Consider the following 27,878-nt stretch of genomic DNA (forward strand, 5'->3'; position numbering starts at 1 on the left):
ACCGCCTGTTTTCTTTGGAATTAGGAAATAACGGGAGTAGAACCCCCCTGCCGTGTTGAGACCAAGGAACGGTTTCGATAGCCCTGGGAGTCAGCAGGGTAGAGAGTTCTGATTGTAGTTGAAATGTTATGATGTTGTGCGACCACAGAGGAATGGGTGGAGACTCCGGAGGTAGCTTTTGAAATTTTAAACGGTACCCCCTGTTTAGGATAGCTAACACCCACTGATCTGTGGTAATGAGGTTCCATTGGTGTTAGAAGTAGTAGAGCTGACCTCTGACAGGCAGGTTGGTTTGGGGGTGTTGAAAAGGCTGCTCTTCTCTGGTATGGATTTCAAAAACCAGATGCTGGTCCTGTTTGTGAGGGTGGCTGAGTTTTAGCATGCTTTGGATGACATGGACGTACTCTCTGGGATTGACAGAAAGGGTGTGTAGAAGAAGTAGGCGGATAGTACCTACGAGGCTGATAGAAGGGCCTTCTAGTGTCACATCTTGCAGGTTTACGTACTGAGGATGGTTGGTCCAACGGCAGTTTAGACAGCTGGTGGAGTGTCTCTTGATGATCTTTAAGTAAAGAGACAGTAGCTTGGATTTTCTCTCTGAAGAGGTTGACTACTGTACATGGTAGGCCCACGAGTCTCTCTTGGACTTCCATTCTGAGATATGAGGCCTTCAGCCAACCCAATCTACGTGCACTAATACCTGTAGCTGATAGACAGGCCGCTGTTTCAAAAGAATCATATGCAACCCTTACTTCATATTTCCCTGATTCTAGCCCTTTGACAATAAGAGCGTTGAGTGCTACTTGTTGTTGTTGTGTGAGGGTATCTGCTATATCTTGTACTTATTTCCATAAGTTCCTTTGATACTGTGTCATATATAACTGATATGCAGCTATACGGGACACAAGCATGGATCCTTGGAACTTTCCTCCCTAAAGAGTCTAGAAATCTATGTTCCTTTCCTGGAAGAGCAGATGAATGTGGTTTCTGCTTCCTTGCTTTTTTTCTGGGCAGATTCAACAACAAATGAATGATGTGGCAACTGTAGTTTTTGAAAACCTGGTGTATGTTGAACCAGGTTTGTTGCGCCTGTGCTCCTATTGACAGCAGGCACAGAACAGGGATGCTCCCCATAGGCGATGCTGAAGCTCTAAAAGTACTTCGTGGATGGGTATCGCCATGACCTCTTTTGGTGCATCTACAAACTGAAGTACTTCAAGTGTCTTATATCTGATATCCTCTTCAGCCAGCAATTCAAAGGGGATGGTATCAGCCATTTCCTTTATGAAATGTTGGAAAGATAGGTCCTCTGGTGGGGATTTCCTTCTTTCCTCTGGTGGAGAAGGTTCAGATGCGAGGTCATCAGTATCAGCATTAACATCTTCCCAAGGATGGAGATGAGGCTGGAAATGGGATCCAGAAGGATATAATGGATCTTGTGGAAGAGGATGTTTTTTTCATCAATGCAGATTTCGATGATTGTGTTGGAATCTGTTTTGGCATCGACGGAGGCAGAAAAGACATTGACGGGGAACCGAAAGGCATTGATGGCATCGATGGGAACCGATGCATAGAATCCCCCAATGGACCAGGCAGTAAGGGCATTGATGGACCTGGGAATGGCATCGAGGTTATCGATGGAAAGCAGAATTTTTGTAAGCCCGATGGTCCTGGAGTATGATCAGAGTCATCATCTTCAGATGAGCCTGGTATAGGTATTGCTGGAGCCGTCGGTAGATGGTTTGGTATGGACGGCGCCGATGGAGGCATCGGAGAACCCGTTGATGGGACTGGTGCCGGTGCTGGAAGAGCACTGAGTAAGGCGTCAATCTTTGCCAGGAGAGGAGCAAATATGGTCGGCTCCGGTATCGGTGCCGATGGTGGCATCGGCGTCGATGAAAGTTTGAATTTTTGCCAAGCTTCAGGGACTGCCTTCTGAATCATTGAAGACATTTATTCTCTGGAAACTGGGACAGGGTCCTCTATCACAGGAGAAGGTAAGACGCTGCTGGCACTTCCACAGCAGAGTGTGGTGGCACAGCCTCTGACATCGTCACCGGTGGAGAGTGCCTCAGGTACAGATGGGCATGGTAGCTCTTGTACCCGGACCCGCTTTTTTATCGGTTCTAGATCCCTTGAAGCCGATGCGAACACTGTTAAATTTATGATTGAAAATTCACTAACAAAAACCTGGAGCTTAAATTATACTTTAAAAATTGAGAAATTTGTAGTCGTAAAATGTGAATTATCTTGGATTTGGCTATGTCCTTCCAGCTTAGGAGAAAGACATTTATGGTGTTATAGCAGCATGTATGTGTTTGTCGGGGGGGGGGGGGAGGGAGGTGCCCCTTTGTTCTTGAATCTGCTCTAAAAGTGGCTTGCATGCTACAAAAAGGATACATATGAGTTTTAGACCCTTTACAGCTGGAATTACTTTACTTCTTTGAGATAAATTGGGAACAACTTAAACTTTTCTATATAGGCCCTTTGTTTAAGAAACATTGTATAGTTAGTTAAGTGGGAGAATGGGAAGTTCAAATAAATAAAGGGGTAGATTTTAAAACCCCTGCGCGCGTAAATCCTCCTGGATTTACGCGCGCCGGTGCGCCTATTTTGCATTGGCCGCCGGCGCGCACAAAGTCCGGGGACGCGCGTAACTCCCGGGGCTTCGTAAAAGGGGCGGGAGGGGGCGTGTCCGGGGGCGTGGCGATGGTTCAGGGGCGGGCCGGGAGGGCGGTTCCGAGTCCCCCGGCACTGCGGCCTGTGCCGGGGGATGCTGGGGCGGCAGGCGTAACTTGCCCAACAAAGGTAGGGAGGTGGATTTAGGTGGGGGGACGCGGAAGGAAAGTTCCCTCCGATTTCTGAGCGGCCTCGGAGGGAACGGAGGCAGGCTGTGCGGCTTGGCGTGCGCAGGCTGCCGATTTTGCGCAGCCTTGTGCGCGCCGACCCCGGATTTTATAGGCTACGCGCGTATCTTATAAAATCTGGTGTACTTTTGCGCGAACAAAAGTACACACACGCGTATGTTTTGAAGATCTACCTCAGCATGTATTACTTCTTCCCCATCCTTTTACAAAAAGCACCCAAAATGGGTTACAATAACAAAACACGAGGATAACTTTCAAACAACTGCACGCGGCGACATATGTGGGCATATCTGGATACACATAGTTTTACCATAGTATTTTATAACCTGCACATATTAAAAAATTCTTGTAACTTTTCCCTGCAACAATATGTGCATATGTATGCTTACGCTCGAATATATTCAATGCACTGAAAGCAAATATTTCAATGCACTGAGCACACTGACTTTTCCTACCTATTTAAAAAAAAGATACATGTGTATATTTTACATGAGAAAGAAAAGTGGGACTTATGTGAGAATCAATTTAAGCAAGAAAGCCGATTAATTTTAAAACATGCACATGTAAATGAAATTAACCAGTTCATCAATTCGTCCAACAGTTTGTCCAGTCCTTCTCCAGGTCATTGAGGCTTTTCTGGTTCTTCAGCCTGAACTCCCCTCAGTTCACCCAGACTTCCTGCTCTATCAGTACTACACAATAAACCTATTTAATATGCCAGATAATTAGCAAGTATTCAAATATACAAATAAGCTGGCAAATGTATGTATGTGTCTTGAAATAGCAAACTATGCATATAAGTACTGGCCCCATGCTAGAACATCCCTAGACTGCCCCTGTTTTTACGTGCGTGCGAAAGTGAAAATACACATTTTATATTTTTATAAAATATATAATTGAGTAGAGGTTACTTATGCGCATATATACTCATTTATATGTGCGTTATGTTTTGAAAATTTACCACAATAGAAATAATATACATTAAATTACAATAAAATAACACAAATACACAAACCCAAACACACCTAACCCAACCCTAGCACTCAGAATTCCTCCCCAGGGTCTCCTCCTGAATTTCCAAAAGTGGCCACTCTCTAACACAGAACCAATTAATTTCCCAATGCTAATTTATATGGGGCTAATGAGGTCCCAGCTTCTCATAAAATCCTTGCTAAGACTGCTCCATTATCTAAAAGCAAAAATATGTGCTGATAAGCTATATAACCAACTGATTTATAGAGCAAACAGCCATGATGTTAACTAGTATTTAAAAGATAATAGACCACTAATGTGCTTTCGGCTTTTATTCCTTTCTTGCCTACTCCTTTGATGGACCAGTTGCTATCTACAGTATGTTTTGGTGAATATATTTTTGAATGATTATAAAACTATGGAATATGGTGTAACAGACAGATTTTTAAAAATTTACTTTGCTGTAAATCGATCTGAAAATGTCTAATAAAAAATTTTAAAACAAAACAAAAAATGAATACTAAATCAGAATACTAAAAATTAAACATATAATCATTATTTCATTAGGAAAGGACAGTTTGGGAAATGGGTCCAGACCTCACTATGGAGGAAAACAGACCGAGGGGGGCTATGCAAGGCTATGTTATAATTCTCATGCATGCCCAGAAAAGCTTTTGCAGATGACATTACCTACATAGATCACTGGTCATCCGGTTTTTTTAATTTCATGTTACTTGTAGGACACCTGTTATTCAATGTTTTGCAGAGCTGCACACAGAGTCAGCATTGTGTAATCAAGCATAATAATAATAATAATGATAATCATTTATAAAAAAACAGACCTGTTTGATATCTTTGGATACTGGGCCAGGAACTATAGAGTCATCACTGTCTGACACTGTAGTTTCATGGGCATCAGCCATCTGTATATCATCTTCATCTGTAAAAAAGAAGAATGTAAAAGGGACAGGGTATGAAAAAAAGTTAGTTACAATCCTTTAGAGATTTATGAAGTAACATCAAGTTCAACCTTCCTTGTAAATAATATTGGCACAAGCAATTTCTAGGACATGTTTCTGGTGCTTCATATATTACAAATTGCAGCTTTTGCCTCAAGAATTAGCTGTAAGTTGATGAAAGGTTCCAGAAGCTCCCAATGTAAACAATAAGATAAACATTCAATTATATAAATCTGCACAATTTTCCTGTACTGTTTGAAAGCTCACACATTTTAGAAAAAATATTACAGAAACATTACTTTATTCAAAAGCAGCAGTACTATCAGAAAAGAATTTTACAAGTTCAGGAGGTCATTTATCAAGCTGTGATATTTTACCATGGCGGGGGAGATGGGAAGTGAAATATCACAGTGGAGCGTTCCCGCAATATTTTTCTCCTCCCCAGGAAAACATTGTGGTGGTTTGTTTTCCCAGGATGTTTTTCATCATGGAAAAAACCCGCAATAAAAAATATCATGGGGAAAGGCTCATTAACGCACAATGGTGGTCCATTTCACCCAGGATCACCATCATTTTAAAGGACAGACGGTCCAGAAACCCACACCCAATGAACCAAAAACCTCCCCGGGGATCTCTGTAGACCCCCTCCCACCACCTATTGAGGCAGCCCAGCAGGCTCAACAGTAAAAAAAAAAAAAAAAAGTTTAAATAAACTTGTGGCGACATCCTGCACTTTCCCAAACCTCTCACCTTTGCTCAAAATTACTCCTGCCCCAAAGACCCCCCCCCCTGAATCCACCTCCCTAAGTAACAGGACCCCCCAGTTCACTCCCAACATAAACCATCATTCCTGGTAGGCTAGTGGCCCCCCATTCCATTTCTACCTCCTTTCCTGATATAGAAAATAGATCCCCCCCCTCCCCAAACCCCTGGATACTCGGTTACCTAAGAAATAAATTCATGATGGTCCAATGGCAGCCTGGAGTGCCCCCTAGCTCCAGGCCGGTCAACGCCATTTTCCAACATGGTGCTGACAAACCTTTGTTTTTTTTTATGCAAACCACATTAATGCTGCTTTGCATGTATTAGTATATTTTATACATGCAAATTCATACAATGCAGCAAATTTCAATAAGAGGTGAATTTGGGGGCAAAAAAATGCACGATAAGCACGATACGTGTATATCGTGTGATAAACACTGTTTTATGTGTGATATACACTTATCGAGGCTCAGAAAACGTACTCCTCAATTTGCAGTTACATTTTTTAAAACTCCCTTCTTGACCTTATTTTCATTTCATATTTAGAAACGACAGTTTTCAGACACATTTTACACTTTCTGCTTGGTCATTACCACCACCACTATGAACCTAAGTATGTGGGGGTGATGCTGTGAGATCCCTTATCAGAATCCATAAAAGCATGAAACTGGTATCTGAAAAGCATAAAAGTAGTGTGAAAAAAAAGCTGCTGATTCAGGAAAAGAGATTTTTATAAATATGCATTTATGTATTAGATGGTGCAAGTCTTTTATTTAAAAAAAGTATAGGAAAAGCAGAGTTGAGCTCACCTGTAACATATATTCTCCGAGGACAGCAGGATGTCAGTCCTCACACAAGTGACATCATCTGATGGAGTTTGGCACAGAAAACGTTTCTAGGACTTTTGACTGATCCTCACTGTGCATTTCCACTATATGCTATTATGCTGCATGCCCACATGAGGTCCCTTTAGTCTTGTATTTAGCTAAAGAAAAAAAAAGGAGAAACAATTCCACAGGGAGGTAAGGTGGGTTTTGTGAAGACTGACATACTGCTGTCCTCTGAGAAACCTGCTACAAGTAAGCAACTCTGATTTCTCTGAGGGCAAGCAGGATGACAGTCTTCACACATGGGTAATCCTTAGCTACAGGTTGCCCCCAGTGAAAATGGGGCAACAACAACAAAACCAGTACCAACATGCATGTTTCTGTTGACAACAGGCCTTTTTTGTATTATATTCTTAACCTATGCGGGGCAGCCTGAAACAAAAACAAGGGCCGTGGGCAGAAAAGAGTTGGATTCCGCACATCAAACAAGTTTCTAAGGACAAACTGTCCAAACCTGCTTTCGCTTCGGAAATCCCTATCCCAACATTAATGAGATGTGAATGAGTGGCGAGAACTCCACATCATAGCCTGGCAAATCTCCTCTATGGGGACTGATCACAGGTGAGCCACCAACGCTGCCATAGCTCGGAAAGAATGATTCAAGCCCGCCTGGGCATAACAGAAGGCGATGAAATCCGATAGAGTCTGTTTGGCAACGATGATCCCTAGCTTATATTCATTAAAAGAAACAAAACTATCAGTGGGCTTCATTCTGTTCCAGGCAGAAGAAGGACAAGGTTCTCTTGCAGTCCAAACTGTGAGGTGCTTGTTCACCTCAGTGAGCATGCTGCCTGGGAAAAAATGCTGGAAGGACAATTGACTGGTTAAGCTGCAGTTCCAACACCACCTTAGGCAAGAACTTAGGATGATTGCGCAAGACCACCCTACCATGAAAAAATTGGTATAAGGTGGCTAAGTTACTAGTGCCTGAAGCTCACTGACCCTGTGCACTTTAGTGACTGCCAACAAAAATACGAGCTTCAGGTCATGGTAGTGCAGTGGCTCAAAAGGAGTTTTTATCAGCTGGGACAAAACCACATTGAAGTTCATGACACAGCAGGAGGCCTGATGGGAGGCTTCAGATGAGGCAAACCCTGCATAAAAGGGTACAACTAAAGACTGTACAGAGATGGAGTTACCTTCGACATGGTGATGGTATATGCCAATTGCATTAAGGTGGATCCTTACCCAGGTTAACTTAAGACCAGCATTTGTAAATATAGAAGATAATCAAACCATTTTTGTCTGGAGAAGGACAAAGAATCTAGGGCCTATTGCTCATACCAGACGGCAAATCTCTTTCACTTCAGTCCATAGAAACTTCTAGTAGAAGCTTTTCTTGAAGCCAAAAAAAAAACAGTGAGGGGTCAAAGAGTTTGCAGAATCAACGTCTCAACATCCAACCAGTGAATAATAGGGACTAGAGTTTGGGATGGCACAACCTGGCTTGACCCTGAGAGATGAGGTCTGGGAAAACCTCCAGTCTGGACATTCCCTGTAGGAAACAGAATCTGATCTATCTCAACCAAAAAGGGGTATGAGGATCATGGTCCCCTTGTCTTCTTTGAGCTTCAACAGAACCTTTGCCACTAGTGGAATCTGTTGCTATACGTACAGAAGGCCTCTGCCCAAATGCAGACGAAGGCATCCAACGCGAGGCTGCTGCTCGCCCTTTGGTGGGAACAGAAGAGGGGACTTTAGTCCAGGGAGATGTGAACAGATCCACTACTGAAATTCCCCAACGGTGGAAGATCTGGTTCACTATCCCCTGGTGTAGGACTTGTGTAGTTGTAAGGACAAACTCAGTCTATTCGCAATTATGTTCTCCACTCCAGCCAGGTATCTCTGAGAACCATCTCCTGAGAGATGGCCAGCCACACAGCTGATGGCCTCCTGACACAGGAGGTATGAGTCCATACCTCCCTGCTTTTTGATGTAATACATTGCCATTTAATTGTTTGTACAAGAATATCTTTGTTGGACAGCCAATCTTTGAAAGCTAATAGAGCACACTGAATTGCCTGGAGCTCCAGGAAGTTTATCTGATGTAACTTTTCCTGGGCAGACCAAGAGCCCTGGGTGCAGAGTCCATCTACATGAGCTCCCCAATCCAGGGTGGATGCATCCACTGTGAGGACAATTTGGATTGGAGAAATTTGGAAAGGGATTCCCCTGAGCAGATTAGAATGGTACTGCCATCAAGACAGAGAGACCCTGAGTGGTTGGATGATCTAGATGCTGTCCCGTAGATCTTGAGTGGCTACATGGAGAGCTCAAGGTCCACTGGGTCCTTCTCTTGTAAAGACATGCTGTGGGAGTTACATGTTCAGCAGACACCATGAGGCCTAACAACCTCAACATGTGTCAGGCTGATGTCTGCAGACTCATCTGGATCTCTTCTGCCACAGTCATCAAAGTGGTGGCCCTTTGCTGTAGAAGGAAGGCCTTTGCCTGAGTCGTGTCTTGCAGAGCTCTGATAAACTCCAATTGAGGTTACAGGTTGAGGAGACTTGGGAGTAGTTGATGACTAACTCTAGTAACTAACACATGGATAGTCATGCACATCAATTCCTCAGCTCTGGTCTGAGATGTGATCTTTACCAAGCAATCTCTACACATGTGTACCCCCCATTTGCGTACGTGTACCACTATCATTGTAGGCAATTTGTGAAAATGCGTGGGGCAGACGTGAGCCAAAATGGCAGAACACGATACTGGAGGTGGTGGTTTCCTACGACAAATTGGAGATATTTCCTATGACTGGGAAAAATCTCTATGTGAATGTATTCATCCTTTAAATTGAGAGAACAGAGCCAGTCCACTTTTTGAAATAAGGGGATTAAGGTGCCCAGGGAAACCTTCTTGAACTTTTCTCTTCTGATGAATTTGGTCAAGGTCCTTAGGTCTAGGTTGGAATGAAGTCCACCTGTTTTCTTGGGAAACAGGAAATACTTGGAGTAAAATCCCCGCCCTTTTTGCCCTGGTGGAACAGGGTTGATTTTTTTGGGCTATAAAAGAGGAGAGTAGTGTCTGAAGCACTTCCTAATGTGATGACGACCTCAACATGGGTGAGGGGACTGGAGACTCAATAGATTTAATTAGTACCCTCTTCTTATGATGCTGAGGATCAACACATCTGAGGTGATAATGGACCATTGGCTTATATAAAACAACAGCCTGCCCCCAACCACAAGTTTATCTGGCACAGGTAGTGGGATCCTAGGTATGCTCTTTGAGGTTCAGTCAAAACTCCATCCCAGAAGTTGACCGAGATGCTGTCTGGGGCTTTGGCACCCTCTACTGCCTCGAATGGGCGTGAGGGGCCTGTTGGGAGCAGGACAGAGAGAGCAGAAGATAATGCCTTCTTAGGTAGAAGAAGTGTTTCCTTGGTCCCAAGCCTGGGTACTTCCTACAGGGGAAGGATGGATATGGAGTAGCCATGGAGAACTGTTGAAGCATTACACAATGATCTCTGATCTGTGCCACCGCATCTTTAACTTCTGAAGAGATTCTCTCCAGTGTATTATATATTAGCAAGTCTTCCCTGCACTTCTAGACAGAGACTGGAGGCTCTCAGCCAGGTAAGGCTGCATGCCTCAATCCCAACAGCAGAGACTCTCAATGCCACTTTACAAACATTGTAGAATGAACAGATCCTGTGTTTTCGGCATGTTAACACTTTTGTCTACCAGTGACTAGAGTGTGTCCTGCTGCTTTTGAGGAAGTTGCTCAGCCACCCCTTGCACCTGCTTCAGGATGTTCCACATGTACTGGCTCATAACACGTTGAAATCTTCTGTGCAGTGTACAGCAGCAGCCTAGACAGCACATAGAATGCTAGCCATTATTAGGAAAGGAATGGAGAGTAAAATAGAGAATATCATAATGCTTCTGTATCATTCCATGGTTCATCCTCATCTTGAGTATTGTGAGCAGTTCTGGTCATACATCTCAAAAAAGATATAGCAGAATTAGAAAAGGTACAGAGAAGAATAACCAAAATGATAAAGGGGATGGAACGATTGATTCCCCTATGAGATTAGGATTCTTCAGCTTGGAGAATTTACTAAGTTGTAAATTTAAAACTAATAAAAGAAAATATTTTATTACTCAATGTATAATTAAACTCTGAAATCTGTTGCCGGAGGATGTGGTGAAAGCTGCGTTTAAAAAAAGATTTGGACAAGTTCCTGGAGGAAAAGTTCATAAATCATTATTAAGGTGGAGTTGCAAAAATCCACTGCTTATCCCTGGGATAAGCAGCATGAAATATATCTACACTTCGGGATCTGTCAGGTTTTTGTCATCTGGATTGGCCACTGCTGGAAACAGGATACTGGGCTTGAATGACCATTGGTCTAACCCAGAATGGCAATCTTATGTTCCTATGTTCTGTATTCTTATAAATAAGCATAACACCCTGAAAACCTTTTCTCCCAATAGAATCCATTGCTCCAGAATCCCTCCCTGAGGGCACCAAGGCATGGATCCCATACCTCTTGGCCTTTTTCAGAGCATGTTTGACCACCACAGATTGATGTGGTAGCTGACACTTGTCAAATCCAGAAGCCTGTTGGACAAGATAAATCATGTTCATCTTCTTATTGAAGGGAGCCACTGAGAGGGGGTTTCCCACATTCTCATCAGTATTTCCTGAAAGATCTCATGAATTGGATTGCTATTATCTCCATAGGGGGCTCCAAGTACTGGAGGATGTCCAGCATCTTGTTTCTGGACTCTTCCTTCGTCTGTAATATAAATGGAATGGTTTTAGCCATTTCCCTCATGAAGACTGTGGGAAGGAGAAGTCTTCAGGAGGGGGCTTCCTATTTTCTGGTTGAGAAGAGGGGTCCAAAGGAAGACCCATGGATATCTCTTCTTCAGAGACCTCCACATCATCATAGCAGCATCATCAAGAACACTGAGATTCAGCAGGGGATGGGTTCTTTGTCCTCAGTCAATGGGTCCAGGACTAGTACAACTGGCTGTAAGGTCTGGACACAGAGCATCCTCTATATTTTGGGGAAGCTTCTTCCACACAGAAGCCATAAATCAGCAACGGGCCAGCAGACATCGACCCTAATGCCCCTCTGGGTACTGGTGTCAGTGTCGATTGAGGACCATAGAAACACAGAAATGACAGCGGAAAAGGCCCAAATGGTCCATCCAGTCTACCTAGCAAGCTTATGGTAGCAACCACTGGGCATAGAAGCTACCTTTATAATTATCAGTTTCCCAGACTGTCAAAGTCAGGGCCCTTGTCGGTTGCTGCTTGAGTTCAATTTTCCGTTACCTCTTGCCAGAAGCTGAGAGCAATATTGGAGTTGCATCAATAGCATTAAGGCTTTTTGGTTAAGGGTAGTAACTGCTGTATCAGCAAGTTACTCCCATTATTTGTTTTCCCAGACTGTGCAATTCAATGTTCTTGTTGGTTGCTGTCTAAATCTATTTCCCCTTTTCCCCCTGCCACTGAAGCAGAGAGCAATGATGATATTGCATCAACAGCTTAAAGGCTTATTGGTTAAGGGTAGTAAGCACCACATCAGCAAGTTACCCCCATGCACTCTTTTCTTCATTCCCATCCTCTAGCCTTAAGGTATCCACAGTGTTTATCCCATGCCCCTTTGAAATCTTTACTGTTTTTGTCTTCACCACCTCCTCTGGAAGGGCATTCCAGACATCCACTACCCTTTTTGTGAAGAAATATTTCCTGACATTGTTTCTGAGTCATCCTCCCTGTACTTGCATTTCATGACCACTAGTTCTACTGATTTCTTTCCAACAGAAAGGTATCTGAAGGTTTGTATCATATCTCCCCTCTACCTCCTCTCCTCCAGGGAATACATATTTAGGACCTTCAACCTCTCCTCAAAAGTCATTTGATAGAGACCCACCACCTTTTTGGTCACTCTTCTCTGGACCGCCTCCATCCTGTCTCTGTCCCTTTTGAGATACGGTCTCTAGAACTGTACTTCAGATGAGGCCTCACCAAGGACCTGTACAAGGGGAATATCATCTCCTTTTTCTTACTGGTTATTCCTCTCTCAATGCAGCCCAGCATTCTTCTGGCTTTTTCTATCGCCTTATCACATTTCTTCGCTGTCTTCAGATCGCTAGACACTATCACCCCAAGGCTTCTCTCTTGATTCGTGCACAACAGCCCTTCACCCCCACCATCACATACAACTCTTTTTGATTACCACACCCCAGATGCATGACTCTGCACTTCTTGGCAGCCACCACATTTTTGCCCACCGTTCAAGCTTCCTTAAATCACATCTCATTCTCTCTTCTCCTTCTGGCATGTCCACTCTGTTGCAGATATTAGTACCATCCACAAATAGACAAACTTTACCTTTTATCCCATCCGCAATGTCACTCACAAGGATATTGAACAGAACCGGTCCCAACACCGATCCATGTGGAGCTCCATTTAACACTGTTTTCTCTTCAGAGCAGATGCCATTTACCATAACATGCTGTCTTCTATCTGCCAACCAGTTTGTAATTCACGCCACCATCTTGGCACTCACTCCCAAGCTTCTCATTTTGTTCATGAATCTTATATGTGGGACCGTATCAAAAGTTTTACTAAAATCCAAGTAAATCACGAGCGTTCTTCCCTGATCAAATTCTCTAGTCGTCCAATTAAAAAAATCAGATTCGTCTGACAGGACATGCTGACTCGGATCAAGCAAACCACTGGATTGTAGTTCATTATCCTTTCCTTCAACTGAAGTGAGGCTAACTGGCCTGTAGTTCACAGCCTCCTCTCTGCTCCCACTCTTGTGAAGTGGGACCACCATTGCTCTTCTCCAATCACTCGGCACCACTCCCATTTCCAAGGATCTATTGAACATGTCAAACAGCAGATCCACCAGCACATCTCTGAGTTCCCTAAGTATCCTGGGATAAACCTCAACAGGCCCCATAGCTTTGTCCACTTTCAGCTTTCCTAGCCCTCCCCTTACACTTTCTTCTGTAAATGGAGTTTTGTCTATTCCACCCCCCTTCCACAGTCTTGTTAATTAGCGACGGTCCTTTTCCAGGGTCTTCTTTAGTGAACACCGAACTGAAGTATTTGTGTAATATTTCCACCATTTCTTTGTCTCTCTCCATATATTGATCCTGATCATCTTTCAATTTCACTATACAACTTTGGACCTTTCTCCTTTCTCTGATGTATCTGAAGAATGTTTTGCACCTCGCTTTACTTCTTTGGCAATCCTTTCTTCTGCCAGACGTTTTGCTTTCTTGATTACTTTTTTTCAGTTCCTTAAGTTTTACCAGATATTCTTCCCTGTGTTCTTCTTTTTGGGATCCTTTATAATTCTTGAATGCTGTTTTTTTAGCTTTTATTATGTCAGCCACCTCCTTTGAGAACCAGATCAGTTTCTTATTTCTCTTACTTTTGTTTACTTTTCTAACATATAGATTTGATGCTTTTGTAATTGCTCCTTTTAGTTTGGCCCACTGTTGTTCCACTTTTCCCATTTGCTCCCAGTCTTGTAGTCCTACCTTCGGGTACGTCCCCCAATTTGACAAAGTCTGTATTTTTGAAATGCAAAATTTGGGACCTTGTGTGACTTCTCCGTGTCTTATTTGCGATGTCAAACCATACCATTTGATCAGTGGTGCTGAGGTGGGCACCCACCTGGACATTAGAGACAAATCTCCTCATTAGTGAGCACTAGGTTGAGTACAACACCCTCCATTGTGGTTCCATTACCATTTGTTTGACTCCCTGCAAGTGCTCAGTGAACACTTGCAGGGAGTCAAGTAGTGGCTTGAGGATCCATGGTGCCCTATATGCCTAACACCAAGACCTGCTGTGCCTTTTCAACAGCCTGCTAGATCCATTTCTTCCCAAAAATTACCAATGCCAACACTAACTAGGAGGAAGGAGGTGTGATCACATTCACTTGGAACCAAGAGGAGGATAGGTGGCAGACCTCAAGACTGTGTGCAGAGGATAAGCAGTCCTCAGCATGGGACCACTTAGTGGGGCTCTTGGCAGGCGCTGAACCATCTCTCTTTCTGGTATCGCTAGAAACTGATGCCAATGCTTCTTTTTCCTCCATGCTCCTTGATGTCGATTGAAATGGCTGAATCCGATGCCTTCTTTGATCTGTCTCTGTGTTCCCTGACATCGACATCAATGGAACCAATGGTTACCTGATGTTGATGGCCCTCCTACCATTGGTGCAGCTCCTGAATCCTTCAGTGTTGATGCTTCCGATGTCAATGGATAGGTCTTTCGGTGTCCAAACAGATGTTCCATGAGATCCAACTGGGACCGGTGTCCTTTTTGGGTCATTTCACTGCACTTGCTGCACCCCCGGACATCATGCGATGCCCTCAAGCACTGGACACATCTATCATGGTGGCTCGTGATAGACATGGTCCTGCCGCATCAAGGGCACCATTAGAACCTGCTAGAATTTTTGGAACGAAACAAAAGAAACATAAAATTGAACTCAACGTGCAGCATAAATTCTCAATTAACCTGTGCCACTACTGCTTATTTTTTTTATTTATAGGTTTTTTTTAGACCACCCATATCAGAAAAACCATACTAGGCTGTTTACAATAGCAGAATAATACAATAGCAGAATAATACAAAATATCTTCAACAAATCATGAAACACAGCAACAAGGAATATTATGCACAACATTAAGGCAAAAAAGAGAAAGCTAGTTGGAAATAATGAGCTTTCGGTTGTTTTCTAACAATGGGGCCGATACAGTAAACCGCGTGGGAGAGCCGTCCCTAGCGCCTCTTTATTGACAGAAGCGGCGGCTGTCAGCGGGTTTGACAGCCGATGCTTAATTTTACCGGCGTCGGTTGTCGAACCCGCGGGGCCAAACGGGGGCTAAAGGTGTGCTCGGCCAAGCACACCATACTGAATCAGCCTGAAAGGTAGAGCATTTCACAGGGTGGGGCCAGCAATGAAAAAAGCTCTGGCACAAATGGTTTGCAGATGACAGGTTTTCACAGTGGGGACAGTTATCAGCCCTTTAATCAGCAGAACTTAAGGATCATTGGAGAATGTATTGTGCTAATTTATTGGCCAAATAGGCTGGACTAACAGCTCAGAGAGCTTTAAAAACAAAAGTAATTAACAAATCGAATCCTGTATTTGATAGAAAGTCAATGACATTGTTGGAGCATGGGAGAAACGTAATCTCTTAAGGGATGTGAAACAATGAAATGTGCTGCTGCACTTTGCAGTGGCTGGAGTGCCCTAATCATATATTTATTTTATTTATTTATTTAAGATTTTTATATACCGGCATTCATGATATAATCACATCATGCCGGTTTACATATAACAGGGGTGTACAATAAACAACTAAGTAACCTGGAAGTGTAGAAGGAGGCAGTTACAAATAACAAGGATGATAGAACTGGGAGAAGAGAAATAAAGGAGAGGATAACATTAGCTATAGATATTTACATTAGCTATAACATTAGCTATAGATATTTACATGGAGAAGGGGTTGATCTGGCTGGGTAACGTATGTTTGATGGTGTGAGAAATTAGTTGGTGTCCGGGAATGCTTGTTTAAACAGCCAGGTCTTAAGTCTTTTCCTGAAGGTTGGGAGGCTAGGTTCTTGTCTGAGGTCAGGGGGGATGGAGTTCCATAAAGGAGGGCCGGCTGTTGAGAAGGCCCGATCTCTTAAGGTAATATGTCTGGTGGTTTTGGCAGGGGGTACCTGGAGAGATCCTCTGAGTACGTCTCTTGTTGGTCTTGAGGAGTTATATATTCGGAAAGGGACTTGTAAGTCGAGTGGGGTTTGTTGATGGATGGTTTTGTATATAATGGAAAGATATAGTGATAACCCAGCATACAAGGAATTACAGCACTCCAAAGTGGTCAAAATGAGAGCCTGAGCTACGGTTCTGAAATCAGAGATAGGCAGGGGAGTTCATATTCAGCTGCTATGGGCTCGGCTACATGTGTGAGACTGGTGCAATAAGAAAACTCATCCAGAAAGAGAAAATTAACTCCCAAAAAATATCTACCTCCTGCATCCAATTCTTCTGTTATTTCTGTGTCATCGTCTGAAGAAGCCACGTTATCCTCAGCAAACTGACCCTCAGAAAGTTGAGAATGATCCTCTTCTTTTTCTTGCTGAAATTTTTCTTCAGTCTCATTTATTTTCAAATCGTCTAGCAATTTTTCTTGTATAACCTAAATAAGACAAGCAACAGAATGTGAAGTTACCGTACTTACTTGGAATGTTGGTTCTCCGATGGATAGCAGGATGTCAGTCCTCACATGTAAGTGACATCATTAGATGGAGCCCTGCATGGAACTTTGATTTCAAAGCTTCTAGAAGCGCATTTCAGCCCTAGTCACCTCCCTACCTCCCAGGCAGGGCGCCTCAGAAGTCCATGATAATGCTAAGACTTGGAGAAACCAACTCCAAGGGGAGGTGGGAAGGTTTTGTGAGGACTAACAACCTGTTGTCCATTGGAGAACCAACATTACAGGTAAGTAACTTCACTTTCTCCGATGACAAGCAGGATGGTAGTTCTCATATGTGGGGTCACCTGAGCTACAGACTATATCAAACCAAAAGGGAATAACTACAAAGTTCCAAAGGCAATACTGTTTTGGATGGCATCAAGCCAACCTCACATTATCTGTGTTTCCTTTTTTTTTTTAATGATAGTCTGAACCAAATAATGGGCCCTAGGAGGGAACAGAGTTGGGCTCGACACCTCAAAGAAACTCCATAAGACAGATGGTTTAAATTCAATTTTGTTCTGGGAACCCTTGTCAAAACAGATGTGCGGTGTAATCTAGAAGAACTTCCATCCATCCATCCATCCATCCTTTTGGGACAGCATTCTATGCTGGATTCAGAAAAAGAGATAAGGAACCATAGTACCAACATCCAGGTGCTCTTTACTCCTGTAGCACCTCTTGGAGTTGTGCCTATGTGCAGTTATCTATTCAGGCAGGTAACACCTGCACTGTTAACTGACGAAGGTATTCATGCCCATCATGGTAAGACATGTGGGGTGCTGGCATGAGGCTAAACACAGCACACAGTGTTAGAAATGGATCTCCTCTACTAGGAATCCACTCCCTAGGAGCTGTAGAGATCACTACTCAGAAGCAACCTCCCCAAGAATAGGGGGTACAGTATGCCCTCTTCTCTAAGAAAGAGCTAAGGCACTGTATAACACTCTCTCGACCAGGCAGGGACTGAGTCTCACTAACTCCTTTGGGGCCTGCAGAATATATGCAACTGGATACCATCCCCATACTTCTAATGTAAATTGGTCTGGCCTCATAGCCCTCTGAAAGGGAAGAATGGGACATTCCTCAACATTGAAAAGCTGCAAAAGCATTTCTTAAAGAATGACTTGGAGGAGTATCAAAAAGAGGTATTTTCCTCATGATAATGTATCTTGGGATATTCTAGTTTTAGCTAAACTATTATCCTCCTTTTGACTGGCATGCATTACAGCAGTGACACTGGAATTTGGGCAATGTTCCCTCGATCCAGTCAAACCCTCGTTCCAGATCCCAGCTAGATTGTACTGTATCCCTTGCCCCTCTATCATGAAAGCGAGGAACAAGCTGCTGACAGGGTTGAGAGATGAAAGAGAAATATTCTCCCTTTACTACAGGGCTTACCCACAAGCCTTTGGATTTGAATAGTGGGGCTGTAGTGGCAGTAGATATTCAATCAAAAACAAAAGGAGCAAACCAACTATTTCAAACAATGCTACATAACCCAACTGTATAGGATAGAATAAATTGAAATCTTTTAAAGACACTATTTTACATAGATTATAAATATGGTTATAGAAGGGTGTCAAGTAAGCCAGGACCCTTTAAAGTCTTACCCAGACAGAAAATGTATCTCATAAAAGATGATCCGGTCCTCTCAATCATTCACCCCAAGGCTGTGAAAAATGGTTCAAAATGGCTCCAAACCATCTAACGCTGTGAAAAAATGTCCAAAGAGTTTGGAGCCATTTTAGATACTTATTCACAGCACTGGAATGAATGATTGAGAGGACCGGGTCATCTTTTATATCTGTCTAATTAAGACTTAAAAAGGTTTCTGGCTTGCTGACACTGTTCTATATCCATATCTATATTCTATGCAAAATGGTGCTTTAGAAAGATTTTCATTTACACCATCACTCCCTATAGAATTGCGGCAGTAGAGAGGACACGCGGGCTTTGAACCAGGGAGAACAGGGCTCAAATCCCATTGCTACTCCTTGTGACCTTGGGCAAGTCACTTTACCCTCTGTTGCCTCAGGTACAAACTTAAGATTGTGAGCCCTTTGGGGACTACAGTACTTGAATATAATCTGCCACTACTATCTCCAAAAAAGAAGTTAACCAGTACCAGGTACTAAATTCCTAGGGGTCTAACAGACCCTGTGATTCAACTCCTCAAATCTGTATCGCCCAGTGACCTTCCCTAAAGGACTTTGCAAGAAAAACAGCTCCTAAAGCTCCAGAAACTTCATTGTAGTAGCTATGAAAGAGATAAAGAGAAGAACCATGGTTTGCAGGCTCTGTGGAAAAGATGAGACTGCGTTTCTAGAAGCTTTGAAATGAATGTTTGTGCCGGGCTTCTTCTCATAATGTTACCCACATGCAAGGATGTCCCTCCTGCTTGTCCTTCTAGAAATTCTCTATCTATAACTATATCTATCTATATCTAGATATAGATTTCCGGGTAAGCAGCGATCCTGTAAAGAAAAACAAAACAAAACAGTACTGCGGGCATCCATGCCCAATTCCCAGCCCACCACCTCTAAAAATAGTCTCTCCAGCAGGCCAGGACCCCCTCAAATGCCACTAGATGTAAGAAAAACATAATTGACTGATTCCACTCTCCAGCCATCTCCCCCTCCCTCTGTGGTAAATATTTAACCAACAAGTGCCTCCTTGGCACCCCCCACCCCCACGCTGGTATCTCCTTTGCCCGAGGTCTTCCACCCACCCTGTACCTTTATAAACAGGTCCTTCTGCAGCCTGGACTCACAGTCCATGGCAATCCAGGACACTTCCAGTGTAGCTCTTAGCAGGTTTTAGCATAGCTGTGAAGCAGATCTAAAGTTATCTGGCTAACTAAGCAGGATATACCTGATATTTGGCTAAGTTAGCTGGATATCTCAGCTCCTCCTCAGAATGCCCTTTTATCATTTGGCTAAATTTTAGCTGGATGACTATTTATCTGGCTATAATTTCACCAGTTAAGTAGTTGACTATGCCATTTTTTTAAAATTTAGATTGACGACTTTTGAACAAGCCTTCTATTGTTTTAGGAGATTTCAATATACATATTGATTCTATACTTCTCTCTTTCACCTTTGAAACTGTGATCAATTCACTCACTGCCTTAGGTTTAAAACTGATTATTACCGGTCCAAGCATAAAGTAGAGCATACTTTGGACCTTACTTTTATCGGTACCAGTATCTGTACCGTATCGGATACGAACCAAACTCCAGTCCCATGGTCTGACCACTTTTTGATTCAATCCACTATAACCCTCAAATCTATCCCAGCTTTAACACACTCCAACTCCATAACCTTCTATCGTTCTTTTAACCTTGATGAACTTCAAGATAAGATACAAACCAAGTTACAAAACATTGATTTTTCAACCAGTGAACATGCCACTAACTCTTGGATCAACATAACCAACTCTGTTGTAGATAACATAAATCCCATAGTCACTAAAGCTCTAAAAGAACCCCATTGCTTCAACCCGTGGTACAATACCAAAATCAAAAGTGAACTCAGAAAAAAATAACAATTATGGAGAAAACACAAAACTACCCCTTCTCTTGCAGCATATAGATCTTATCTCACATATTACAAGAGACTCATCAATAATACAAAAAAAGATTTTTATGCAAACAAAATTCATAAATTCAGTCATAACCCTAGGGTTTTATTCTCTATAGTCCAGAATCTAACTAAAAATACATGTGATGTCAAACCCCCTTTATCTGAAAAAAGATGCAACGAAATTGCACAATTTTTAGTAATAAAATCACAAACTTGATTGCTGGAAACCAAAATGTGAATGTTCAATCTATTAAAATGGTCAATAAAAAAGTATCCTTTTGATCTAATTTTGAATTAACCTCATCTTCAGAAATATAATCAGGTAACAGGTATTACGAGGAAAATATAATTTTCCCTCGTAATACCTGTTTAATTTTTAATTTTCAGTTTTTGTTTCCATGTAAAGGCACCGCCTATTAGTTTTGAGTTAACTGTACACCAATACGATGTGCAAACGGCTGTCGGTATATAAAAAATGTTAAATAAATAAATAATCCCTTACCAATAATATTAACCTTGCCAATCACCTACTAGATAGTATTCCTATTCAATCTTTGAAATCAATTAAAACAGTAATTACTAACTTCATGGAATGCCCCCTAGTCCTTCTATTATTCGAAAGTGTAAATAACCGAGTCACATCTACTCTTTCAAGAACTCTCATGATCTTAAAGACCTCTATCATAGTTGCTTACCTGTAACAGGTGTTCTCCCAGGACAGCAGGATATAGTCCTCACATGTGGGTGACGTCAGCAGACAGAGCCCTATCACGGAAACCTTTTCTGTCAAAGTTTCTAGAACTTATGACTGGCACACTGAGCATGCCCAGCATGCCATAAATCCTATAGCCACAGGGGTCTCCCTTCAGTCTCGTTTGTAGCAAAAGGTGCAAGCGAAAAAATAAAATAATAAAACGATTTCGGACCCAACTCTGTGGGGTAGCGGGTGGGTTTTGTGAGGACTACATCCTGCTGTCCTGGGAGAACACCTAATACAGGTAAGCAACTCTTTCTCCCAGGACAAGCAGGATGGTAGTCCTCACATATGGGTGATTAGCAAGCTACAGGCTCACTCATATTTAATTGGATCAACAGCATACAATTTGTGCAACAGGCACAACAACTGGTGAATTGTTGGGGAAAATGAGGCAGCCTGAAAATCACAGCAGATGGATGTGGAAGGAGTTGGGATTATACTGGAAATAAGTTCTTCAAGACAGATTGGCGAAAGGCAGATTCTTGACGTCCTTCCTTATCCAGGCAGTAATGTGCTGCAAATGTGCGAAGAGAACTCCATATTGCAGCTTTACAGATCTCAGCAATCGGTACTGAACGATAGTGTGCTACTGAGGTTGCCATGGCTCTTACTGAGTGCGCCGTCACTCGTCCCTGGACAGGAAGGCCTGCTTTGTCATAGCAGAATCTGATACAGTCTGCTAGCCAGTTGGAGAGAGTTTATTTGCCCACTGCAACTCCCAGTTTGTTTTTATTGAAAGAAACAAAGAGTTGGGTGGATTTCCTATGGACTGCAGTGCGGTCTAGGTAAAATGCAAGTGCACATTTACAGTCCAAGGTGTGTAAAACTCTCCATCGCCTGGTGAGAGTGAGGCCTTGGTAAAAAAATGGGCAAGACTATCAACTGGTTCAATTGAAAGTCAGTGACCACTTTGGGAAGGAATTTAGGGTGAGTACGAAGGACCACTCGGTCATGCAAGAACCTTGTATAGGGTGAGTATGTGACAAGTGCTTGTAACTCACTAACCCTTCCAGCAGATGTAATGGCTACTAGGAAGAGAACTTTCCATGTAAGAAATTTTACATTGCAGGAATACAAAGGCTCAAACGGGGAGTGCATGAGTCTTGTAAGTACTACATTCAGGTCCCATTCAGTGACTGGTGGCCGTAGAGGGGGCTTAAGCTGTAGTAGACCCCTCATGATTCGACTCAAAAGGGGTTCCCCCACTCCCTTCTGGTACACTGAGATGGCACTGAGGAAGTCTGGAGACCAGAGTCTTAAAGGTGCCAGAGATAGTCTAATAGAGATGGAATGGGGCAGGAAAAAGGGTCTATACCTTTTTGCATGCACCATATGGTAAATCTATTCCATTTAGAACGATAGGATTTTCGTGTGGAAGGCTTTCATGAAGCTACAAGCACTTGAGAAACATTAGTTGAAAGATTGAGTGGTTGGAGGATCAAGCTTTCAACATCCAGGCTGTGAGGGATAGGGTTTGAAGGTTCGGATGGCGTAACATGCCTTGGTTCTGAGTTATGAGCGTGGGTGCTGTGCCCAGGCGCATGGGTTCTCTGATCAAGAGGTCGAGAAGCATGGGAAACCATACTTGTCGAGGCCAATACGGGGCTATGAGTATCATTGACCCTTTGTCCTTTTGTAGTTTCACGAGAGTTTTGGATATTAGCCGTATCGGAGGATATGTGTATAGGAGGCCTGTGTTCCAGGGGCGAGCGAAGGCGTCCATGGCTAACTTGTTTTGTTGCCTGTGTAGAGAGCAGAATCTGTCCACTTTGTGGTTCAGTTTGGATGAAAAGAGGTCGATTGTTGGTTAACCCCAGTGTTGGAAGATTCTCTTCGTTACCATAGGATCCAGGGATCACTCGTGGGGATGTAACTGTTGATTGAGGCGATCTGCCACTACATTTTGTATGCCTGGAAGATAAGTGGCTCGGAGATTCATGAAATTTGCAAGAGCCCAGGCCCAGATCTGCACGGCTTCTTGGCAGAGGAGATAAGAGCCTGTTTCTCCTTGTTTGTTCAAGTACCACATTGCAACTGTGTTGACTGTCTGTATGAGAACAGTCTTGTGTGAGAGGCAGTCTTTGAATGCATAGATAGCATAATGTATGGCTCGAAGTTCTAGGAAGTTGATTTGATACTTTGCTTCGAGGTGTGTCCAAGTACTTTGAGTTTGGAGGTTGTTCACATGAGCTGCCCAAACCAAATTGGATGAATCTGTGGTTAAGGTCACTTGTGGAATTGGTTGCTGGAAGAGTAGACCTGTCAGCAAGTTGGTTTTGCCAGCAGCAGGCCCTGTCTGTGGCGTCGGTTGAGGCCTAGTCGCCTTAGGTTGTCTGGCTTGAGGTCTTTGTTGTGTTCTAGAAAGCGTGGTCCTAGATGTAGGAGGGTAGTACTGCCTTTGTCTATAAAAAGGTCTCCTAGTTTCTTTCCATTGAGGCCTACGCCCATAGTGCGTAGGGAGATCCTGAGGAATGGAGGAAAGCTGTCTCAGGGTTTCAGTATGTTCTTTTAATTGAGCAACTGCATCCTGGACTTTGGATCCAAAAAGGTTATCTCCTAAGCATGGCAGATCTACTAATTTATCCTGGACTTCAGGCCTGAGGTCCGAGGCTTTAAGCCTTGCCCAATGCCTGGCACTGATCCCAGATGCAGCCACTCTGGAAACTGTCTCAAACCCGTCATAGGCTGAATGGACTTCATGTTTGCCTGCCTCCAGCCCTTTGTGGATGATGGCTTGGGCTGCATCTTGATATTGTGATGGAAGAGATGGAATGAATTCTTGCATTTGCTTCCACAAATCTCTTTGATATTGGTTCATGTAAAGTTGATATGAAGAGATTCTCGAATTTAACATGGCCCCTTGGTAGACCTTCTGTCCCAGGGAATCTAAAAACCTATGATCTTTACCTGGGGGATTTGAGGAATGTGGTCTAATTCTTTTGGATTTTTTCTGTACAGACTCCACCACTACTGATTGGTGAGGGAGCAGCGATTTTTGGTATCCAGGAGCAGACTGCACTAAATATGTACTGTCCATTCATTTGTTGATAGCTGGCACTGAGCAGGGATGTTCCCAAATACGATGTTGCAAATCTAGGAGAACATCATGCACTGGTATAGCTACCACTTGCTTTGGAGGGTCTACAAATTGAAGTACCTCCAGGGTTTGCTGTCTGGTGTCTTGCTCTGTGACTAATTTGAATGGTATGGTGTCAGCCATTTCCTGGACAAAAGTCTGAAGGAGATTTTTTCCTTGAATCTGATGGAGATGGATCTGACATAAACTCTTCAGATGAGGTATCTGATTGTGTATCGCTCCAAGTGTCATATGGATCTTGGACTTGCGGAGAAATTGTGGAAGTCTTAGGCGGTGGAGGAATTCCTGAAGGTCCTGGTAATGGATCCTCAATAGGTGACTCCTCAGTATGCTCTTCCTGTGGATTAGAGGAAAGAGAATCGAGCAGATCATGATACTTTTTCAGTAAGATCTGATATAGTGCTGACTCTGGGCGTCCTGGATCCCCAGGAAGGAGTGGCACCGATGGTGACGGCGTGGGAACCGAAGATGGGGTTGTTGTCTTCGGTGGTCACTTCGAAGTCACTGTAGTATCGATTTAGGCCCCGGCATTGATGTAATTATGGACATCGGCATCGGTGCCGGCATCGACAGGGTCGTCGGCATCGGTATGGTGACCGGTGTTGGTGAGGTCACTGTAGAATAGTGAATTGCATATATCCTGCACATGTATCTATAGCACTATGAAGCACTAAGTTCACTTAGAGAATAGCCACTGCCATTAGCAATGGTTACATGGAATAGACTTAGTTTTTGGGTACTTGCCAGGTTCTTATGGCCTGAATTGGCCACTGTTGGAAACAGGATGCTGGGCTTGATGGACCCTTGGTCTGACCCAGTATGGCATTTTCTTATGTTCTTATGTTCTTAAGATCACTGAGCTTACCAGAGAATCAGCCAGCAAGGATGACATCATTCCTGGGAGGACGGAACTAACTTGGTCTATTCTACTGATAACAAGAGGCCCCTGGCCTACAGTAAGAGCACGCAAACGTACACATGCTAAAATATATATCGATTGGCTATTAAAGGTAATGGGTGTGGATTATGCAGATGTCTGGTATCAGCAAACCCAGAACCCTTATAAGGCTAAGCACACACATTAGAGCACTGAGCAGATTCTCCATAGAGGAACATTCCGCCTTTCTCTATTATTAATAAACCTCTTTCTCTATAACTGTTTGAAGCTGGTATTCATTACGTTATCAGATAGAGGTGAGCCCTCTTTTAACATCTGGAGGCACCGCTGGGATCCACAGGAGAGGTTTCGCGCCCCTCTCCTGGGCTCACCGGTTGCAGCAGCTGTGCGGAGGCTGCTTAAAGCTCTCGACTATCAACCAGTATCCACTAAGGGTGAACTCTGGGGTTGTTAGCTGGTACTTAAGTACCCGCAGGGTCGTGATAAGAGTCCGACAGCTGCCAAGCCACTGAGTTCATGATTAAGGTCTTCTTTCTTCCTTCAGAATCCAGGACGCTGGTTCTCAAGAGAAAGTTCCTCGGTTATTTGGTATGCATGTGATTTCATTTTAAGTTTAAGTTTTTTTTTTTTAAGTGATTGATTTGATTAATGTTTTTTTTTTTTAAGTGATTGATTTGATTAATGTTTAATGTTGCCTGTGTATTTTCTTTCATTTCCTACTAGTTTGTCAGGTTCATTGCGCCCCTGTACTTCTCTGCAGCACAGCTAGTTTAATTGCAGTTAGTGCTCCTTTGAATGGCATTCCTTTGCCTGTCTGTGGAATTTGCTTTGTAGTAACTTTTCTAGCATGCGTGCATGTGTATAGCTAATTCAGACGGTGCTCATTCCGAAATTGTTTTTGTTCTTCATCATTTAAAACTTTGCTTAAGACTTTTACTGCAGTTTGGAATTCTAGTGCATATGTTCTAAATCCCCCGTCCCCCCCTCCCTTCTCTTCTCGACTCTGCTTCCCCATTTATTGCAGCTGTTAAGGTTAATGATGATCTGAATTCCTTTCTCCTCCGGTTTCACTTAGGTATCTCTCGCCGCTGTTTGACAGTTTTATTTGCTCTGACTAAATGCTGTAAGTTCTGGAAATCTACTTTATCAATTGCATTGTGGATCTCGCTTTAATTCCTAATTCTCCAAGCCTGCCCTGATTCCCTAAGCTATAGTTTCTTTGTTCTCAGAAGCGGCAAAAACCGTCCCTTCGCTCCCCCCCTCCCCCCCTTCACATCCCTGTACCAAGCTGTGACAAGATACCTTTGTCTCCTGAACTTCATGCCTCAGGAACTGACCCTGGAGGGCTCTTCTATATTCAGAAGGTTGTAACTCGTAAGAGTCCATTAGATCATTCTGCCATTTTTAAACAATTTTACCAACATGTTAATGAGCCCTTTCCCATATCCCAAACTGCACAAAATTTGTTTATTGACCTTGCTAATGCCATTACTACCTCACTTAATGTTTCCAACTGTTATGTTTGTGGTGGTACCGATATGGGAGATAACTGGCCATGGGAAGCCAAAGAATGGAATTGGTCCAAACCCTATAATGTTTCCTCTCTTGTTCTCCCCCCATGATTTAACAAGGCCCGATGAATATTGGCTCACTCCATAATACCTACCTGGTGTATCCATAGACCTTATACCATGGATCATGTCACAGCAGTAGGCAATTCCTCTTGCATGTCTCAGACTACCCTTAACTACACCTCCTCTACCACTATCCTGTACACCCATTGGCCTAACTCGTCTGTGATTCCAAACCTAACTCTTTGGACTACTGAGCCCCTTTTTTCGATAGGTACCTGCAAGATCCCTACCCTTTGGCCTGCCCCACGAGGTCTATACTGGATATGTGGATGATACGCACATGCCTCTTTACCGACTGACTGGTTTGAAACCTGTACCGTGGGTACTATACGCCCCTCGTTTTTCTTAATCCCCCTACAGATGGGTCAACAACTAGGGATGCCCGTGTATAGTACATACTCAGCTGTACATAAGAAGAGAGACCTTAGAATAGGTAACTGGAAAGATGACGAATGGCCCCCAGAACGTATTATAGCATATTATGATCAAGCCTCCTGGGCTCAGGATGGCTCTTGGGGTTATAGAACTCCAATTTATATGTTGAATCGTATTATAAGATTGCAAGCTGTTGTTGAAATAATTACTAATGAAACTGCTAAAGCACTGCGAATATTAGCCACTCAGCAAAAGGGTTTTCGGAATGCTATTCACCAGAATCATCTAGCATTAGATTACATACTAGCTGCAGAAGGAGGATTATGTGGTAAATTTAACCTCAGTAACTGTTGTCTTCAAATAGACGACAAGAGAGAAGTAATTGAGGAAATCACCCGCAACATGATATCAATTGCACATGTACCAGCGCAAATCTGGAAAGGACTTGACGTTAGTGATCCATTCGGATCCCTTGGCTCATGGTTTTCTAGTTTAGGTTCAGGATTCAAAATTCTAATTGGCTCCATGTGTACGATTGCCTTACTTGGGCTTGTAGTCTGCCTCTGCTTACCATGCCTCCGTATCTGCCTACGAAGATGCCGCGATCAAGTATCTGAAATGCTGATAACACAGACCAGCACCCGGATCATGCTCAATCAAGCTGAAACCTTGAACCTGATGCTTCTGGATTCTAATGATGACACTGAACTATTCCCCACCACCTGTAACGACTATCTGTGAAAAATGAGCATATTGGTACGAAGATGGGTAATGTCTCTAGCCAGTAAGGATTAGCCTTAACTAGGCGGGGCAACCTAAGACAGGCGATATGC

At 43.1% G+C, this 27,878-nt stretch overlaps 1 protein-coding gene across 5 annotated transcripts in view; it reads right to left on the reverse strand.

The window, feature by feature from the left end:
• The window catches only part of RPGRIP1L (RPGRIP1 like), a 375,908-nt gene that overhangs the window by 71,636 nt on the left and 276,394 nt on the right, over positions 1-27,878 (reverse strand). For all 5 annotated transcript variants that reach the window (XM_029608561.1, XM_029608562.1, XM_029608558.1 and 2 more), the window contains 2 exons: positions 16,475-16,643; positions 4,682-4,779 (listed from right to left, as the gene is read on the reverse strand). In XM_029608561.1, the coding sequence (XP_029464421.1) occupies positions 4,682-4,779; positions 16,475-16,643 (267 nt within the window). The remainder of the gene's footprint in view (positions 1-4,681; positions 4,780-16,474; positions 16,644-27,878) is intronic.

Source organism: Rhinatrema bivittatum, chromosome 7 (genome assembly GCF_901001135.1).
Source record: "Rhinatrema bivittatum chromosome 7, aRhiBiv1.1, whole genome shotgun sequence".
NCBI classification, from domain to species: Eukaryota; Metazoa; Chordata; class Amphibia; order Gymnophiona; family Rhinatrematidae; genus Rhinatrema; species Rhinatrema bivittatum.